Source organism: Cataglyphis hispanica, chromosome 6, assembly GCF_021464435.1.
Source record: "Cataglyphis hispanica isolate Lineage 1 chromosome 6, ULB_Chis1_1.0, whole genome shotgun sequence".
NCBI lineage: Eukaryota > Metazoa > Arthropoda > Insecta > Hymenoptera > Formicidae > Cataglyphis > Cataglyphis hispanica.
Genome location: NC_065959.1, coordinates 5,059,593 through 5,079,499, shown reverse-complemented (window position 1 = coordinate 5,079,499; position 19,907 = coordinate 5,059,593). Strand labels below are relative to the sequence as shown.

The 19,907-nt window shown below is 31.6% G+C and overlaps 4 protein-coding genes across 6 annotated transcripts in view; 2 read left to right on the top strand and 2 right to left on the bottom strand.

The window, feature by feature from the left end:
* LOC126850238 (endoplasmic reticulum aminopeptidase 1-like) overlaps positions 1–19,907 on the bottom strand; it is a 286,545-nt gene that overhangs the window by 39,566 nt on the left and 227,072 nt on the right. The gene's annotated exons all lie outside the window — the stretch shown is intronic.
* LOC126850359 (EEF1A lysine methyltransferase 2) lies at positions 59–2,706 on the bottom strand. Its single transcript, XM_050593260.1, has 4 exons — positions 2,383–2,706; positions 2,200–2,298; positions 1,010–1,419; positions 59–869 (listed from the first exon to the last, which is right to left on the bottom strand). Exons 1-4 carry the CDS (start codon positions 2,436–2,438, stop codon positions 775–777), a joined length of 660 nt encoding a protein of 219 aa, XP_050449217.1. The 5' UTR covers positions 2,439–2,706; the 3' UTR covers positions 59–774.
* LOC126850315 (ferrochelatase, mitochondrial) lies at positions 2,225–5,938 on the top strand. Of its 2 annotated transcripts, XM_050593182.1 has the most exons (9): positions 2,225–2,367; positions 3,212–3,273; positions 3,777–3,975; positions 4,046–4,267; positions 4,381–4,482; positions 4,777–4,942; positions 5,029–5,136; positions 5,248–5,412; positions 5,486–5,938. In XM_050593182.1, exons 2-9 carry the CDS (start codon positions 3,237–3,239, stop codon positions 5,684–5,686), a joined length of 1,200 nt encoding a protein of 399 aa, XP_050449139.1. In that variant the 5' UTR covers positions 2,225–2,367; positions 3,212–3,236; the 3' UTR covers positions 5,687–5,938. The 2 variants fall into 2 exon arrangements, with proteins under 2 accessions (XP_050449139.1, XP_050449138.1); XM_050593181.1 differs by lacking the exon at positions 2,225–2,367 and having other exon boundaries at positions 3,081–3,273.
* LOC126850251 (leishmanolysin-like peptidase) overlaps positions 2,244–19,907 on the top strand; it is a 242,140-nt gene continuing 224,476 nt past the window's right edge. Inside the window, exons 1-2 of the mRNA XM_050593060.1 lie at positions 2,244–2,367; positions 6,522–6,877. Coding sequence (XP_050449017.1) covers positions 6,695–6,877 — 183 coding nt within the window. The 5' untranslated portion in view covers positions 2,244–2,367; positions 6,522–6,694. The remainder of the gene's footprint in view (positions 2,368–6,521; positions 6,878–19,907) is intronic.

Here is a 19,907-nt window from a genome sequence, read left to right as displayed (position 1 = left end):
GTTTTATAATAATTACAATACAAGTGAAAAAATTATAAAAAAAGTATAAAATATTTATAATTCAGATTAAATTTATTATTAGATTGATTAATTAGATTGTTGAATTTAACTATCTTTAGAAGTCTAAATAAAAGATTAATGTTTTAGTAATATGCATATTTTTATAGTGTGTATATGATTAAATTTCATGTTAAGAGCATTAAAAGACATTCATTTTAGATGTACATATTAATATATTTAATATAATTTATTCTTTAATGTTAATTATACAATACATGTATTATATTTTCTTTACCGTACAAAATAACACAAAAATTTTCATCTTAATTCTGTAAATCGATTTAAATATGATCATTGAAGTAAGTCTTTTTGAGAAATATGAACTTTTGCCAATAATGCCTTAAGTACTACTAATATAAATGCACTCGATAAAATATATTTATTCCTCTCTGTACTCTTTCATATATTTAGAATATTTATTAATCTCACAGAGATTTATTGCAAACTTTAATTTATTATAGTATAAGTATCTTTTGTAAACTTTATAATGTAATGATAGAGTTAAAAGAAAATGTAGAACTAATTAATTAGTCTCACTCTAATATCATGTTATGTACTTAAATATTTTGTGCACAAATAAAATCTTGAATCTTTTCAAAATATTTATTTATTCTCCTGTGGAAGGTGATTACCAAAATTTTTATACAGATTATACATAAATATCTCATTTATTTCGATGTAATGCACTGCGATATATAAAATATTTTTTCATTGTCACTTTTTCCTAAATACCAATTGTGTTACAATGTTTCCTGTCTGCCCACCAAACTGAAATGTATCTGTAGGAAGTTGACTTTCAAGTTCAAAATCTGTAAAGGATAATTATATTGTCACAAAACATATGTATCTTAAGAAATCGTCTTCGCAACAAATTTCTCACCAAAAAAAATATAATTATTAGAAAAATAATAAGCAAAATTATTAAAATTTCATTATAAATTGTACTAACGACTCGTGAAGTGTTTCAATAATTCTTCCTTGGTCCAATTGCAGGAAGTCAATACTAAATATCCTTCTGGCAAAAGGATACGGTGTATATTTTCTACGTATTTCTGTCGCTTCGCTGTTGGATTTTCCGGATTTAAACTAATAGCATCATAAGTGCCTTTATCGTGAACAACTTTAAAGTCGTGCGATAATGTATTATTCAGAATGTCGCAAACTTCCAATTTCACATTTGGTAAATTGTTATCGTTCAACACCATACGAGCGAGATCTACCGCTTTTTGTGAATAATCCACTCCCGTCAAGTTCGCGAATCCTTGTTTTGCGAGTTCCACCAAGGTCATTGCATTACCGCATCCTACGTCGATTATCTTATCGCTTTCTCTGTTTATATCTGATTTCGTAATGATCCATCTAGAAAACGATCTCGTTTGTTAAATTCAAAATTTTCGCATATATGTAATATTCTTTTTTCCATTCACATTTCTACCTTTTTATTCATTTTTAATATTTTTAGAAAAAGTGTGGTATATATATATAAACAATATAGTTTCATTATTTCAACAAAAAATTAAATTTTAATTATCTTTCTCCATATCCATACATATTATATTAATTGTTACCATTCATTTATAATAAAGCTAGGTATCACCGCCAGTAGTCAAAAATTATGTGTTATATATCTTGTAAAATAATATAAGAAATTTTGTCTTGCCTTTTTGTATATAAAATTATTATATTAATAAGATATGCAGGTTACAATTTTATATAATTATGCTTTATCATTTTAACACTTTTGAGCTGCACTGACAATAAAGCAAATAGAAAAAAGAATGATCTTAGTGCAGTTTAAATCCCTTAAATAGCTAATGCATTTAAATACATAGATATATTTCTTGATTATATTTTTAAGAGATCATTTTTCACATACACAGGAAATATAAAATTATATACATTTTTAAAAGGCGGCACATTTTTACAATATCTACAGTAGAAAAAGCCATTGTTGCTAATATCAACGGAATACAGTCAGAGAAGATAGTTTCGTAGATGGCGTTACGAGTAACGCGCGAGAAACTACCTCGATCGCGTCGTGTTTACATTTTCGCGCGAAAGTCTATCGATTTTTCATTGTGTTGTTTACTCGCGGTGTGTAAGGCGCGTGTTCGCGGTTAGTTCACCTAATTCGCTTACCGTATAACCTTGCGCGAGTTGGCTGTGCCGAACCATATCTCGCCCACGTCGCCGTGATCGCGGAAGTTGTCGAGTTCCTGGGCATACGTGTTCTCCCAGCTGCAAGAGATAGGGAGAAACGTCAAGCAAAAGCTACGAGTAATGCACAATGAGCGTTGCACGATCACGGTAGGTATTACTTACAATTCGAGAGTGCCCAGATTCGATGGTGCCAATTCCTCGTTTTCTTGCTCTGTCATAATTTTATTGCGATTCTCTTGGTCTGATTGTCGAACGATGGTTCCAATACGATCAAATCTCGTCACGTCAGAATTCAATTGTCATCAACTGCTTAATTACGTTGTTATAAGCAAAGAAATGAATTGATTCAGACTCAGATGTATACAAAAATCTAATAGATAATATTTATTTATTCAGTCGTGGATCGGTCCAACAAATTTCAACGTGGAAGCAAAACATTTTTCATTGTTTCAGAATTTCATGGTTAGATGGCAGTGGTATCTAAAGAGTTTTATAATGATTAATATATGAAAATAAAAAAAAAATATAAATATATATATTTTTAATCTGTTATCTTTTATTCGATAAAATATTCATGTTTTTCTTATTGTAATTATTTTTACCAATACAGGGAAATATTTTTTGTAGAATTGGCAATTTTAATTCCAACTGACACATTTACACCGCTTCTATTTATATAAGATTGCATGCGCGAATTTATTTGCGTGCGTGCGTGCGTGCGTGCGTGCGTGCGTGTGTGTGTGTGTGTGTGTGGTGTGTGCGTGCGTGTGTGTGTGGTGTGTGTGTGTGTGTGTGTGTGTGTGTGTGTGTGTGTGTGTGTGTTGTGTGTGTGTCGTGTTGTGTGTGTGTGTGTGTGTGTGTGTGTGTGTGTCGAACCTAACCTTATCGATGCAACTGGATTCATCTAACGGTCATTCATCAACTCATCGCTGTCATCGTGATAGTGCACGTTTTTTGTTAACACTTCACAATTTTAAACTTTTTGGTTTAGATTGTCAAGTGCTATTCATTGAGACATGAGTGTCAACAAGCTGTTAATAAATTTGTGTTTTGGTAAGTAAATAAACTGACTTAATTTGTATATCCTATAACAACAATCATCTAATTATAATATTGAATAATAACAAGAGAATATTAATATTAACATCGACATAATAATAAGAGAATATCAATAGTAAATATCATATAAATAACAGTAGACATCGTATAAGTATCTCTATTTTTTAATGACACAAAATTGTTAACTGCAATGTGTATTGATATTAAAGTCAAAGTATTTTTTGCTTAAAATAACACAAGTAATACTAATTTTTTAATCTATATTTTTTTTAACATTGTAAATTTTAATTTTATAAGATCTATAAGTCTATGAAACAATATCGCTACATACCAAGCTACAGAAGTTCCGCGGTCTGTGACTACAGATGGAATAATTTTGTGCTTCAAATTTATTCTTGTTTTTATTGATCCTTAAGATGATTTAATAAATAAGAAATAAATAGAATAATTAAATGAGAGAGAATTCTATATAATAATAATAATATGGTATTTTATAGGACAACAATGTTCAAAACTCTCTACTGTAACACGACGCTATGCTTCCTTTGCTGCAAATCTAGCAAATGATGACAATATAAACCCAAAAACTGGTATATTAATGTTGAACATGGGTGGTCCTGCCAATATTGATCAGGTCCATGAATATTTATTAAGAATAATGACTGACCGTGATATGATTCAGTTACCAATACAAAGGTTTTTTACATATATGTGATACAGTAGCGGGTATTGTATAAAAGAGATATCTTACAGAATCATTTTACAGTAAATTAGGACCATGGATAGCTAAACGTCGTACTCCAGAAGTACAAAAAAAATATTCTGAGATTGGTGGTGGATCACCAATTCTGCAGTGGACAAATAAGCAGGGCGAACTTTTATGTAAAAAATTAAATAAAATTTCGCCTGAAACTGCACCCCATAAATATTATGTTGCTTTTCGATATGCAGATCCTCTCACAGAAGATGCTCTTGAGAGGATACGCAAGTATGATTTCATCATATTTTCTTAAATTTAATGATGTAACATGTATAATCTAAAAATATTATATTAGAAGATGAATTGAATTAATTATGTATTTTTTATATTTATTTTTTCAGTGATGGACTACAGCATACTGTTATTTTTTCTCAGTATCCTCAATATAGTTGTTCAACTTCAGGTTCCAGTTTTAATGCTATATATAATTATTATAAAACTAGGTGATTGTTATTTTTCATTTATTTTTAGATAAGAAAACTTGATGCACAATCAGAAATGCAGCACATATTGTGTTTTATTGTATATCTATATTTATTCTGTATGATAGTTGAGATGTATGATTTGAAATATGTATTATATATATGTGTGTGTATGTGTGTGTGTGTGTGTATATATACATATATGCATACATATATATATATATATAGTTATATAGAAATAGAAATAAATGAGATAGAAGATAGAATGCACAAAAATAGATGTATGTAAAACAGATAGAAATTACATCTTTGCAGAGAGTTACCAAGTGAGATGAAGTGGAGTATAATAGATAGATGGGCAACACATCCACTTCTTATAAAAACTTTTGCTGAAAGGATTAAACATGAGCTTGCACAATTTCCTAGCGAAAAAAGGGACGATGTTATAATTTTATTTTCAGCTCATTCATTGCCATTGCAGGTTTTAACCATTTTTAACATAATATATTAACTTTTGTGATCATGTAGAAATTAGTCCTGATTAGTGTTTTTTTAAATAATCACTAGGTTGTAAATAGAGGGGATTCTTATCCTGCGGAAGTTGGAGCTACAGTAGCATTAGTCATGCAAGAACTAAATTATTGCAATCCATACAATTTGGTATGGCAATCGAAGGTATATACATATAAATATATATGTTGTATATGTAATATGTTTTAAATTTAATGAAGCTTAAAAGAAATATTTTGTTGGATGCATTATATATTATAAAATATATTTATTTAGGTTGGACCGACGGCGTGGCTGGGGCCTTTTACCGATGAAGCGTTAAAAGGCTATGTTAAACAAGGCAAAAAAAATTTTATTTTGGTACCTATTGCATTTGTAAACGAACATATTGAAACTCTCCACGAATTGGATATAGAATACTGTCAAGAACTTGCCCAGGAAGTAAGAAGCGCTCTCATATTTTATTGTTTATTTTGTATAACGAACAAGAATATTTTATATTTAATTTTTTTAGCTTGGTATCGAGGAGATACGAAGGGTTGCAGCTCCTAATGATCACCCTGTTTTCATCGACGCTTTGACGGACATTGTTACATCTCATCTTAAATCGCAACAGCCTGTAAATCCTAAATTTTTAACGCGATGTCCGCATTGCGTAAATTTAAATTGTGATGCTAGTAAAATTTGGTATACTAAGATATGTAAAAAGATGTAAAATTTTATAATTGCGAAATGAAATTGAAATTATACATATAAATATTATCTTTTTTTTAAAGCATTAAATTTTAATTGTTTGATTAAAGATACAATTATTTATACGATCTGCTACAAATATATACATATATAAAATAATATGTTACATGTTACATAAAAGAATATGTTTATTGATAATTGTATGAAAAAGTGAACATAAGATAACTATACATATATTTGTATATTTATATATATTTTGTATATATAAATGCTGTGTATATATATATATATATATATATATATATATAAATAATATTAATTAAATCACATAATATTCCTTATATTTTGTTGTAAAACCTTTGTAAACTCCCTTAACAATCTAAAGTTAAAAATTTAATTATTAAAGTAATTCTGTTAATGAAAAGTCATTTATTTAAATGTATTTAATTGCTAAAAGTGTTCGTTAAAATATTTCGATTACATTAAATGCATCGACGATTTTGATGTTAAACTTAGCCTTGGTAGCTTTTACTTGAAATAATTTCACGGCAATCAGACCGTAGAGACCGCATCTATTGCTATAGAAAAACAGTTATTGCGCATTTTACATATAAGCTCGATAATTTTATACCCTTAACATAAATACTCATAGAAAATACTTATAATTTTGCAAATATTTTATTATATCTCATTTACAATTGAAACAGTTTTAAAGGATATTTGCTCTATATTTTCCTCATATTTATTTGTTCACTATTTATTTAGCAAAAGTCAATAAACCCGCATTAAATTGCTGATTGCTAGATTGAAGCTTTTCTCTCGGCACACCGTATAAGAATCTTTCGATTTCTTCTCAGGTTTTTCACGACGAAGGGTTTATCCCAGCATCATCATCGTCGTCGTCGTCGGAGTGCAGCCTCCGTCGCGGCCGCCGCCGCCGTCGTCGCGCTCGTGGTATCGAACGTGAGTCGCGCGGCGCTGCTGCCTGCCGTCGCTATATAAATGCGCGGCGCCGGCAGGCGCGCTCAGTATGTGTCATGCATTGCGAGTGCGAACATCGCCCGTGATGGCGGCTAGAGTGCGGTTGAAGATTCGTCGCGGCATCGGCGTGTCACCGATCGTCGCTCTGCTTGCTGTGTGCGCTGTGTCGAGTCTTGTGAGTGGGATGTTCGAGCATCGACATTGCGATCATCAGCATCCACGAGCGCACGAGGTAAGTTCATTCACGAGCATTGCGAAGGGCGATTCTAACCTCTCTTCCCTTAATACATCGACTCTGATCATCGCCGCTGTTTTTTCTTCCTTCGCGCAAATATGTGTGTCAATGTATTCCATGAATGTGATATTTCGCGATCGTTTCTCGTTTGTCAGATACTTATTAATATTCTCATGTTTGTCATCGTTTGTTTTTTTTTTCTTTTATCTTTTCTAAACGAGTTTTTAATCTCGTCGAAGGAAATATTTACTGAACGCGACGAGGTGAGTTGCTATCATTTGCGATGATATTCGTGTGGAAAGCGTGCAAGCGACCACTATGTAAATATGCGCGAGAAAAACAAAACGACTATGTTCGCTTACATCGCGTGCCAGATCAAATACATTCGCACGTGTCTCCATGTCCTCATATGGATTAATGTCAACTCAACGCGTTTTCTCTACTATCCTTTATGGAATCTCGTAATATTTTGATATTAATAATAATCTAAATAAATAAATCCAGGGTATATCCAATGTTGTGTAGACTTATTATGATTTATTAATTCTCGTACTTATGAGTTTTCGAGACATAGAATCGCCATGTGTTTACTAGTGCTTGTAATATTAAGTTGTGTATATATTTTATTCTCATAAATTTTTGCGATACTCTCACCTTTTACAGACGAATGTTTTCATGCGCGGTAGGAGGAGGGAGAAACACGTGTTTTCGCGGCAGACACGTGCTGCTGTGGAATGTCTCGCCGTCTGATCTCTAATAGTTCGCGCGTCACGTTACGGACAATCGCGCGCGATCTTGTTAATGTTTACATTTATATTTAATATTTGGAATATGTATATTTTACACAATTATTAAAATAGATTCATGAATTATATTTTTTCTTTGATCTTTATTTTGTTTAATTCTGCGTTGCAATTGATATGTGATAAAAGATTTAAAAAAATATATCGCGCGTACGAACGAGATATAAAATTATTAATATGTAATATCGAAGAGAAGATAAAAGCGCATAAAGAATTAATTTACGAACAATATTCACTGAAACAAACGTTTCAGCGGGTTATCATTATAGATTAAATTACATCGTTGCAGGGATGAGGTAATTATAATAAATATATATTATAAGAGAGAGATCTCTCAATGCACTTGTATGTTTGTCACTGGTTTATGTATTTTGTATATCAGTTGTCTGTATTGTCATTTCAAGGGGAAATGGAATTATATTTAAATCAGATTTATTGTGTAAGAGATAAAAAATAATTTTAAAAAATTTCTCGTTAAATGTTTTCGTACATTTTGAATTTTATTGACATTTGATGCTTAATGAATAATGTAACAATTATGCCATTGATGAATATTAATTATTATAGTAGCAAATATTAATTGTCATTTAAGTGACATCATGAATGTCTATTGATTTATAAAGTATCACATTATTTAACGTCATAATTTATTGCTACTGAATAAAATTATCAAGGCAGTAATAGTTTTTGTATTATAAATATTTAAAAATGAAAAATTTTCTGCATTCTGGCATTTAATTTAGTTGTCAAACTGAATCCTCTAGTCAATTTTAAGAAGTACATTCTATTTTAATTATGGATTTTAATTAGAGAAGCTTTGTATTACATAATAATAATTTTGGATAATATTGAAAAAATTTCTGATTAAACTTTTGTTAAAGAAAAAATAATTTTGTTTTGATCAAAAATTCTACAGATGAAAGAAAAAAAAAAACCAAACCTGAAAAATGCTATATCGAACGATTGTATTGTTTACTGGAAACTGTAAATTTGTGTCAATTTTAATTTAATTTTTTTTTAACGTGAACTATTTTTTGCATGACAGAAAATAATCGACAGACGGCACAAGTTTCAAAATTGCCGGTGAACAGAAAAGCTGTCATTTCCATTTTGATCTTTTTTTTTATTTTCAAAAAAATAGAACCAATTTGCAGGATTAGAATAGCTAGTGTGCAGATGATTCTCTATTCATGGAACGAAGTAACTTGATTGACTTTTCACTTGGTTATATTTAACAATTTTTCGTTCGTGGATATAACTAAACGTTGATATAACTAAAAATGTCTTTAGAAATTAAGCGTACTGAATATCTTAGTCTTACAATCAAGCAATTCGTGATGAAGTTGAAATAGACTTTCTCTCACACAGAAATAGATTTTTTTAAACCGTCAAATATTATCTACAATATCAAAGATTTTGAAGCTAGTTTTTATGTTTATGGTTAGTGTGATATATTTTTCGTTAAACATTTAACATATGGCAATTACTTTTTTAATCCATAACATAAGAATAATTTAATATTACTTATAAAAATTTTGGGGGGATTAGTTTTTTTTTCATATTAAAAAATAGTATATACATATTTATATAAATTTAGGTAAAAAAATCAGAATATTCTGATGGCACAATGTTGTGCTTCTGGCAGCTTTAATATTTTAGCGCTCCGATGATTTTATATAATATGTATTATATAAAAATTTAAATATTATTCAAATAAAAAAATTTAACATTTAGTTTTTTAATTGGAAAAGAAGGCGAACTGGAAACGAAATAACTTGTTGTACATGTTATATGTATTATATTGTTTATTTTAATTCTGAAATTCTTATAATGATACATTAAATAAACAATCACAGTCAATAAATTAATCCCCCCCTCCGCCCGTTTAGAATTTGCAATGTAACCTGTGTCCCACACTATACAAATTTTCTAAGTAAATGAGTTATTGCATCTAGTCGAAATAAATGATAGCGCGTTTTACGTGAACGTATCAATTTTAAGAACCCTTTCAAAGAAAATTTGAATGCCAATAAAAGTTTCCGCATCCGGCTCGTGTTACTATTCGTGCTTGTCGTCTTATGATATCTTGTACCAGGTTTGCAAAACTTTTCTATCCGGCAATCTCGTCGTCGTAGCGTACCAATTTCGCATTCTTTTAAAGATATAATTCACATTTCAATACGGTCGTCCTTTTATTCCGTAAGGAGCCCGGCGATAAAGAAGGTTGAGTTACGTTCATCCACCTGGCGACTAGCCAGCTGTTTACTGCTTACTTTTTCTTTTTCACCAATCTAATAATACACGAAAGTCGGGGCATATTTTGTGCAAATCGATATTATATGCAGTGTGAATTTATGTTTCCGTAAATCTTTTTCTGCAGGAAAAATAGCTTTTTTCTTGCTACTGGAGAAAATTACGAGGATAATCGTAATGAAAACTCGACATTTCTCGCGATGAAAACGGGTGATGAGATATCACGCACGTAATTAATTATCTAATTATGTCCTTTCTTCTTTGCATAAATTACATAATTTATAATTATAAGATTTTTTTTGAAAATCGCGAGACTAATTTTTTGCACGACGAAAATTAATCACATGGGATTAAAACGAACGTATGAGATCATGTCACGATATAGATCTATTTCTCGTGATAGAATTGCAGTCGTAATATCTATAAAAGAGATAATTACTCGCGTAATATCTTCCGTTTTCACCGGGAGAAGTGTCGAGTTTTCATTACTATTATCCTCGTAATTTTCTCCGGCAAGAAGAACGTGCGACGCGCAAGTGTCAAGTTTTCATTACGATTATCGGAAGTACTTCGTGCTCTCTTGCAGTCGTGTCGAGAATAAAAGTAAAACGTAGGTCGCACGATTCCGTAGGAAAAACTTTCCTACTAGCGCTTCAATGAAAGTGTACGGGAATGGAATTTTGCCGGCGTACATATATACACGCGCGTTCGCAACTCGGTGTTTTTCCTCTAGCACTGATTTATTTACGAGACGGTCGGCTGAAATCTCGTGTGCAGGGAGGTTATTAAGAAACTCGATTCCCATCAAAGTTTATGGGCTTCGTGAGACGTGCAGTGATATACGCGACGGCGAGAGGGGTTGGAGAGAGAGGACATCGTAGAAACCGGACACGCGAGTTCTATGTATTGATTTTTTTTCCGACGATCCTTTGGTTCGGATCAATCAATCGAGAGTGTTAAGATTCGTCTCGGTGACAAATTATAGATGCCGCGTATACAGAAACCGAGTGATGGGTTGTCGACATTGATACATTCTTATCCAATCGAAATTTATGTATGTCTCGTTCGAAGAAATTTCCTTTCGCAAGCACACATTTTCTACAATGGAATATTGAACGAAATCCTCAGTGCGATTAAATTTAGAGATAAAAAAATGCATATTTATTTAATTCCGATCGTAAAAGGCAATTTTGTGGAAGTATTTGTAGGAATTAATATTTATTACTTAAAAGAGAGTCTTGTTTCATAATAATTCTGTTTTAAAAAATACCGTTGATATCGTTTACAAATTTACTTCTCCAGTTTTTCTTTGAATAAAATATTTAATGCTGTCTCACACATATTATATATAGAAATTTTTTTTTGGAAACTATGAAATGGTTTACTATTTTAACGCAGCATTAAATTTATTGGTTACATACATTACAAAATTATTATATAAAATTTAATGTTATACACGAAATGTGTATAAATTTTAAATAATTATTTTTGTAAAGATTTGTCTTTCTTGATATTGATAAATCTGAGTTGATTTAATTTCATAACGAAATCGATAAGATGATATTAAATTGAGTAACAAAAATATACTAGACGGAGCATAAATGCAATTACGTTATTCTCTGAGCTTTATCGTTGCAATCGTTTGAAAGCGAATAATTACATTGCAAAATTTTATGTTAAATGTAATATAAATCGTCAAGAATATTGAGAAATTTGCTGATAAATGCGATAAATTAATGAAATATTTTTACGTAAGCCACGTTACATTCGATTAGAAATAATATTGCAAACAAAGTCATAACTAAAAAAATATCTCTCATAATCGCGAACTTGTTGAACTGTGAAAAGTAAAACAGCAATATGATGTGCACACATACATACAAACATATTTGATACAAACGTAACGATGATAAAAATAAATTAATTCAGTTTTATTAAATATGTGTAATTTTTTTAATACACAAATAACATATTTTTTAAGTAAATATTAGATAAAATATTTCAATATACAGAGTACGCAGATCATGTTTAACATAATAATTTAATATACTTTTCAAGATGTAGCAATAAATAATATTTAATATTTAATAATGAATAATAATAAAAATCAAATATTAGTTTTTCACTTTTGTTATTATTTTTTATATTTTTTTATGTTATATTTTAATATTAGAATATACTATTATAGAATATACATATATCATACAAATTAAAATTAAATCCAAATTAGAGTTTCCAGCTCAAACATAAATTTTGCTCAAAATTTTTAATAATAATTTAAATTATACTACTATTACAATAATATAATTATTTATCACATAAATATAAAAATAATAAACTATTCGTAATTTATCATATATTAAGTTCCATTTATTTAAATTAGGCAATATATTATAATATATTAAAGTAAGGAGCAGATATACATAGATTGAGATTTTTTGCGAACATAGATCTAGAACAATTATAATAAAGATCGAAAATAAATCGAGAACAATTTTAAAACTCGAGGCATGCGATGTCGCGTTTTATTTCGAGCAAATATAAAAACACGTGCAAATAGTGCGCTTCGAAATATTTGCACCGACCCATTTTAACGTACCCGTATTAACTGTTAATTAGGTCAGGCATACAGCACTCCTCATTAGTAGCTTCTGATTACGCGGGCTACTTAAATCAGTGCGCAACAAAGCTTTCTAAATTGTTGTTTGAATATTGTATCACTTTTGCGAACGGTGGTGTCAGGGAGGATTTAGTAACAAACGTATCACGCCAACGTATAGCGCCGTATATAACCAAGGCTATGCATTATATTCGTGCGGTGCGTTATGTTATAGTAACGGGGGCGTGCTGAACGTGCAAATTAAATTTTGTCTCTATACCGTTTGTAATATTACGGTGATCTGCTAACGCCGCAGCTTCCATCACATCCCCCACCCTTCACCCCTTATCAATAGATAATGCTTATTACTCGCGTAGTTTCGCGTCAGCTGTATGTCGCTCTCAATACGCGCTGTATCTTTGTCGTTCACTCTGACCATTTCATCAAAATATTCGCGATACGTGATGCATTTGTGCGACAAATCTGTTCACATTATTGGTATTTACATATTCTCGCTATCAGCAACGGGATTGATGATATATATATATATATATATATATATATATATATATATATATATATATATATATTATGGGAAAATTCTACGATGAGATATCTTTTATATATTAATAAAGATCTCCATAGCATATTGAAATTATGATGCATAATATTATGTATGATAAAACTGTGCATCATTTATGGAAAATCTTTAATTATTTTGCTTTAATTTAAATTAGCTTCCTTTTGAAATTATTCTGCATATCTATCACTATATAATATAACATGTTTTTTAACATATTTTATATGACGTAATTTGATATAGATAATATAATAATAATGACACATTTATCTCTATATTGTTTAACAATAAAAATTAATGATACAATTGTGACGAGCAAATGAAACGTATAAAATAATAACGTTTACATTATATGCCATGAATTAAATATACTAGAATTCTGTTGTTTGATTTATAATTTGATAAAAATGTCCATATCTCTCTATATGTCTGAAGCAAAGTATCGTGATGATGATGGTCGATGGGCATGCTGGATTGTTAACGAATGTCGAAATAAATCCAATTTTAAACTCGACGGTTAGAATCATGATTGAATGAACATGTTCCGGTAAATAACTTCGATGAAACGTTCCTCCATTAATCGATCTTGCAATCAAGTCGAATTTGTTTAATCTAGAGTGACTGCAGGCTGAGATTTAACTCTTTGTATTTGCGCAGAATATCGATTGATCTCGAATGATAAGCGGAACGATTACGTAATTGCGAAATATAAATTAACATTTTACATAAATGTATAAATCTTTTTTTCTGATCCTTAGAACTTACTTTTCTAATTTACTTGCAAATATTTTCGAAATTCCAAACACGATAGGAGACATTAAAGTATAAATTCATTAAAAAACTACATTATCAAAATCAATTTTCGGGAATTGATATTCACCTTGTACAGCAAATATAGAATAGTATTCTATACGTGTCTTGATGGTTATCAGCAGCAAAACGTGTGTACGAACAAAAGCAAATTAAAATGCTTCTAGAGTCGCTTTTCACGTTCGCTGTTGCTGGGAAATGCAAACTTTCTCTCTGATAGATCCTTGAGAATTTAATAAAACGAATCGCTCACTCGGGAATGGTATAACGGTGTAACCTTAACCTCGATCAAAATAGTGGGACGTGAAATTGGCGGAGTCGCGCGTCACCGGAGCCAGATTACGTACTGCCTTTGCGGCCGCTTTGAAAGTTTCGGGGCATCGCACGCTTCGAATGAAAATGGATGACCGCCGCTTCGTGCAACGCGACGTGCTCTTTTTTTTTCCCTCTTTTCTACCGTTGCTGCGCTTGTTCTCGTCCTTTTACGACTCATTTTTTCGTCCTTTTTTGCCCGACCAACTTTTGCGCCTCTAGGGATCGCGCAAATTGCATAGCCATGCATATTCGGAACTTTCTGCCGGCGCGGCACCTTCGGCTCGTCCTTTCGTTAATAAAGAACGGCCCGTTTGGGACGTCGATTCTATGGTAAAAAACGCCAAGTAATTTCTCGCATAGGCATATCAGAATCCGCTATGACTTGTTTATATATTTGAGTAAAAAGAGCTGGGTGCGATTTATTCGTTAGATAATATTTTATGTAGACTGCAACGCGATGCGCGAGCTTATCGATATAACAATTGATTTTCTGGTAAAACCGATATTTAGCGCGAGTCTAATGTGCGTTCCACTCTTAATTACTTTAAATACGTCTACACGCGCGCTTAATTACGCGATAATTGAACGCATATTTTATGAATTTCAATTACTGTCAATTTCTTTGCTTTATTTTTTTTTTTCAACTAGGAGAAAGAGAGTTTATCTATTTAAGACGCGTCTTACGATTGGACATAATAATACTTTAAAAAAAAAAATGTTTATTTTAAGGAAAACATTTGCCTCATATTCGTATAGTAAAATAAGAAATTGTTAGATTTTATAGATTCACAGCATTTCTTGTATCCACGTGTCTTGCCTTATAAAATCTGGTAAAAAAATCTTTATTCTGCTCATGCGCAACTTTATTTGACAATTCAGAACCGATCTTCAAGATTGCTTATGCCTTTTATTTTTTTATTATTTATCATATTTAGAATCCTTCGATTTGCATAATGAAACAACTCTTATCTTATGTTATGATAGAAACTTTATTGGCATAAATCCCGCAATCAGACCGCGTAAATGTGGACGGATGGTCGGCTCCGTCTGTCCATTAGGGTCACAGTTTTAGCAGGAAACGTTCTGGATTAATCACGGCGGATTGTTTGAATAGACAATGGCAGTGACGGTAAACTCGAGGCAAGGGTGAATAGGGTTCAAAGCGGCAGGGTACGAAACATTTCAGGAACATCGCCGTTGTGCTAATTAGTGGACCATCCGCAGATGAGTTTAATATTCCATTTCCGCAAAGAGACAACTGCGCATTGCATTTGCATTTTCTGCTGCGCAGGATATCGCGTTGCGCTTGTTGCTTTTCTTCGCCGAGAGTTCGCCGGTCCATTGTTGAATCTGCCCGCTTTTCCAACAACGCGGTCTTGATTGCGAAAAATTACACCATTCTTGTAAACTTTGGCGACGGACTATGACAGAATAATATTTCCACGTATTTCATGGTGCGACGTACCGTCAAAAAATGAAAGATTTGTGATCCGCTTTGGTGCTTTTGAATGTTTGAACCGATATAAGAACGTAAATAATTCTTCTTCGAAACATCTGAAGAATGTAATATTTATTCCTGTAATTTAAATAAAATTCCAACAAAATAGAGTTGAGAGTTGCAATCTAGAATTATAAATATTTTTCTAGTACTTTTCTGAAGCTGACAAATTTATATTGTGTGATATTTGAGGAATTTAATTCTAAATAAATTTTTATTTATTTTTATAAATCATGTGAGATATTTTGTGATATTTTTATTTTTAATTAAATTTTATGATTGATGCTTAACTCGCGGAAATTGTGGAATTTATTATGCGCTACACATATACGATTTCCACTCTCATTATTTATATCATCCGTCATCCTGCCCTATAAAATAGTATTCTCTTGGAAGCATTTGCGTGTCGACATCTTTGCGATACACAATTTCTTGGCAGTGCACCAACTATGAATCCTTAGACAACGTCATGTCCCTCCTCACAACTGCTGTAATTTTGGCGTTCTTGACGAAGTTTGGAAAGGAAGTGTTTGTTGAGAATGGGCGCATTGGAGGAAGAGAAATGGATAGAAAAGAGTACGTAGGTATTTTTCGCGAGCGAAACGCGAGAGATTTCCGACGGTAGATCCAGCACGTCCAACGAAAATCCGGAGCGAAGTGGCCTCAGAAGTAAACCAATCTGGTCGGAGCTTTACGTCGCTTTCGTTCTTCGGCTTTTTCATACCATGGATAGTTTCGTGTACGCGAGGACGCTGGTGTAAGCGAATAGTGTTCGTTGATGGTCGAAGGTGGGATGAATGAAAAGACTGGCTGAGTTGCGTCCATCGCCCAATTCGTTCAGTGCAAATACGCGTATCTCGTATAAGAAAACTTAAGCCTCGACCGAACAAAACAGGATTTCTTCTCTCTTGTTAATCGTGACGTAAATCAGAATTCAAGGAGACGTATGTACTTTTTATTATTCTGAAAATTGGAGATTTTCGAATCGATAGATGGTTAAACAACGTATTAGACGCGGAAAAATGTTCTTTTTTTTTTGTCAATATTTTTATATAGATATAGATCGTCGATATTAAAGTCGTAATGTTATTTTTGATTTAACTAGTTTTTGCTTTCTTGCAATTTTCTGTATCTATAAATATGTTATTTTTTTTTTAAATTTAGATAAATATATATTTACATTTAGTATTTCATATTTTTTGAATAAATTATTTAGAGCAACAAATATTTCAATTGCGCGTTAATAATTCTGCCTATATAAAAGATTAACTGGTCGAAAATATTAGGTGCCCTTTAATTAAACATGGATTATTACAATGGTAATAATCCATGTTTAATTGCGATGGTAGCGAATTGCCAGGTAGTTTTACAATATCAGGTAGACGTGTTCATTGGGGAATTAAAACTCGAATTGCCTCATTTGGCTTAAACGTATCAATATTTATGAACAAATGGCTCAACAGTTAGGGGAAAGCGAATGTTTGTACGATGAAGCGGATTTGTGCGAGATGACAATAATGATCAGTTTTCATCGTGATTCCAGTGCCTTATTAATTTGTCTAATAATAAATGATCGGTTCAAAACGAAATCAGAAGCTGCCATGTCATTATGTGATGTGGTTGCTTTAATGCAAATATTTTCAATCGTACCACGAGCCACGAGAACTTAGATTAAACTTTTAATTATTCAATCGTTTGACGTTTATGAACGATGACGTTTAGTATAAATTCTATAAATGCGGTTAGGTTATACGGTTACATTTTCGATGAAATTACTCATTTGATTTACTAGTGATTGTTTGTCAGGAAATAAATTATATTTTGTGTGTATATGTATGTGTTTGCGATTGTTATTTTAATTTACTTATTTCATTCCATGAATACATCAATAATATGATTCATTAATATTATGTAATGATACATACATTATACCTTATAGAATTGTAGATCTCTTACAAAGTCCAAAATAGAAGCAATGATATTAATGAATCGTATCACCGACAATTAAACCTTTGATTGAAGGGATCTCATTTTTTTTTTTGCGAAATGAGGCATACATGCTGAGTTTGACATTTATTCAAGAAGTTGACATGGATTTGTTTATCAAAAAAATTTAGTTTTGACCGCGTATTTTTACTCATGCATATAAATTAAATTAAAATTTCTTATAGTTTACATATTTTAGCGTTATTTAAAAAAAAACTTTTATTATACTATACATCATATATACGTTTAACATAGTATTTATTGGAGCTTGTCCATTGTCGAAAGCGCGAAATTCGTTGAGCACTATAATATGTGGATAATTGTCCGTAAGATTACAACCAGAAAATTGATGGGATTATGAACGAATCGCACAATAGTATCCGTTGTTATATGCGAAATTGCGTTGAAAATTATACAGGAATAATTTCACGGTTTTGAAGAAGGACGAAAGACTATAATTGTAAACGATATACAATTCAATAAAAACGTAATGCAATGAAGTGCATCTTAAGTGAGTTGAACTATTATATTTGAAAGAGAGAGTTTTTTTTCTCTTTTCTCGAAGAATTTCCTGTAAAACATTTCATGCTATGTCGATGATTGCATTTTTGATCACGAATATATTAGTTTTGCTGTCAGCTGTAGAGAAAATCATGTCAGAAGCTCATTATGTTCCGTTGGAATCCTGGCGAATGACAAGTAGTGAGATTAGAATACAACCGACACTGTCAATTCGATGAGATTCACTCGAGATGCGTTTCACAGCACGTTCTCTCGGACGAGGTCGAAGAGCAATCTCTGATATCTGCGCAGGACTACCGCGGAGAGGGACACGCCGCTTGATTTTACAACTTGAGAAGTTGTCCGCGAAACTTTCCACTGAAGAGTTTGGAGTTTACCGCTTCTTGTGCAAATAACGTTTCGTACGCTAAACTTATTTCGCGAGGTAGGACGCCGTCCGCTTTTGCGCACGCGGGTGAAAGTTTTGCCTTTTCTACCGTCTATTCTCTTTTGATATAATATAAGGCATTTTCACACTCGCATCAGATATACACATCCGATGTTTCATATTGCGTGACACAAGGAGCGAATTTAATTTAAATAAAATGCGCGCTTTTCTTTAATAAAAATCACAAAAAATTATTTTTATTTAACGTTAAATATAATTTTATGTTTTTTTTTGTTTATTAGTATATTTTATTTTATATATAATTTATTTTGAATTATTTTAAGAATTGCGCAAGTATTTTATAATTTATTAAAAGAATGTGTATAGAGCAAAATAATTCAGCATTACTAAACTTAAATATGCAGTCAATTTTAAGCCTATGTGATAATATTGAATGCTTAAAATTTTCAACATCTGAATTAAAATTCCGAATCAGATATAATTTTTAACGTAATCATTTACGATATTAACATAATATATTATTTACTTATTTATTTATTATTAAAAACTTGTTGAACCATACTGAATTAAAATCTCTTTCCAAACTTCCAGAAAGAAGATGAATTAGATCCTTGACTTTTTTTTGTTAGAGAATAACTTTGAAAAATATTTTATCGTTTTTCTTTACTTCACAAGTTTAGAGAAAAATGCGTGACAAAAAAAATTTTTAAAGTTTATCGCACATTCATTTCCCGCATTACTTATAACGGGTATTGAATAATTGCCTTGAATTCTAAACACAAACGCGATATTGCGTCAGGCATATTAACTCGTAAGCACGAACGACAATTACATAGGAGCTGTATGCCTTCTATATAAAAACTGTTTCTCTTGCAACAACGCCGACAGTGTTGGTGATTCCTTTAAATGCCGCGTTTCAGTAACGAACGTGAGTTGTTCCAATTACAACCGCAAAGTATATCGCGCAAACAAAAGTGCTCCTCTTGTGTCGCTTTTTCCTAGCCGCCTCGTTATTACTAAATGCATTCACAATGCGGCATTAATTAAAAGGTTAGTTTCTGCAACTTGTATCCTGCTGTACGCTGAAACTTTTCCAATTAAAATTTTAGAGTAGTCATAAGAATTTGGCGACGAACGCAAGATTCTCTTTAATTAAATCAAAGCTGTATGAATATAATATTTTTCATAATGTGAAAAAAATTAATGCGCTTAAATCGAAAGTGTTAAACTTGGGAATTGATACAAATCATAGATCGTTAACATGATATTCATA

Excerpts from the sequence above, each read along its gene's own strand:
- LOC126850359 (XM_050593260.1), bottom strand. The coding sequence starts at position 2,438 with ATGACAGAGCAAGAAAACGAGGAATTGGCACCATCGAATCTGGGCACT. Across the intron at positions 2,299-2,382 it reads AATCTGGGCACTCTCGAATT|CTGGGAGAACACGTATGCCC; the intron begins GTAAGTAATACC and ends TATCTCTTGCAG. Across the intron at positions 870-1,009 it reads ATTGAAACACTTCACGAGTC|ATTTTGAACTTGAAAGTCAA; the intron begins GTTAGTACAATT and ends TATCCTTTACAG.
- LOC126850315 (XM_050593182.1), top strand. The coding sequence starts at position 3,237 with ATGAGTGTCAACAAGCTGTTAATAAATTTGTGTTTTG. Across the intron at positions 4,268-4,380 it reads GCTCTTGAGAGGATACGCAA|TGATGGACTACAGCATACTG; the intron begins GTATGATTTCAT and ends TTATTTTTTCAG. Across the intron at positions 4,483-4,776 it reads TATAATTATTATAAAACTAG|AGAGTTACCAAGTGAGATGA; the intron begins GTGATTGTTATT and ends ACATCTTTGCAG.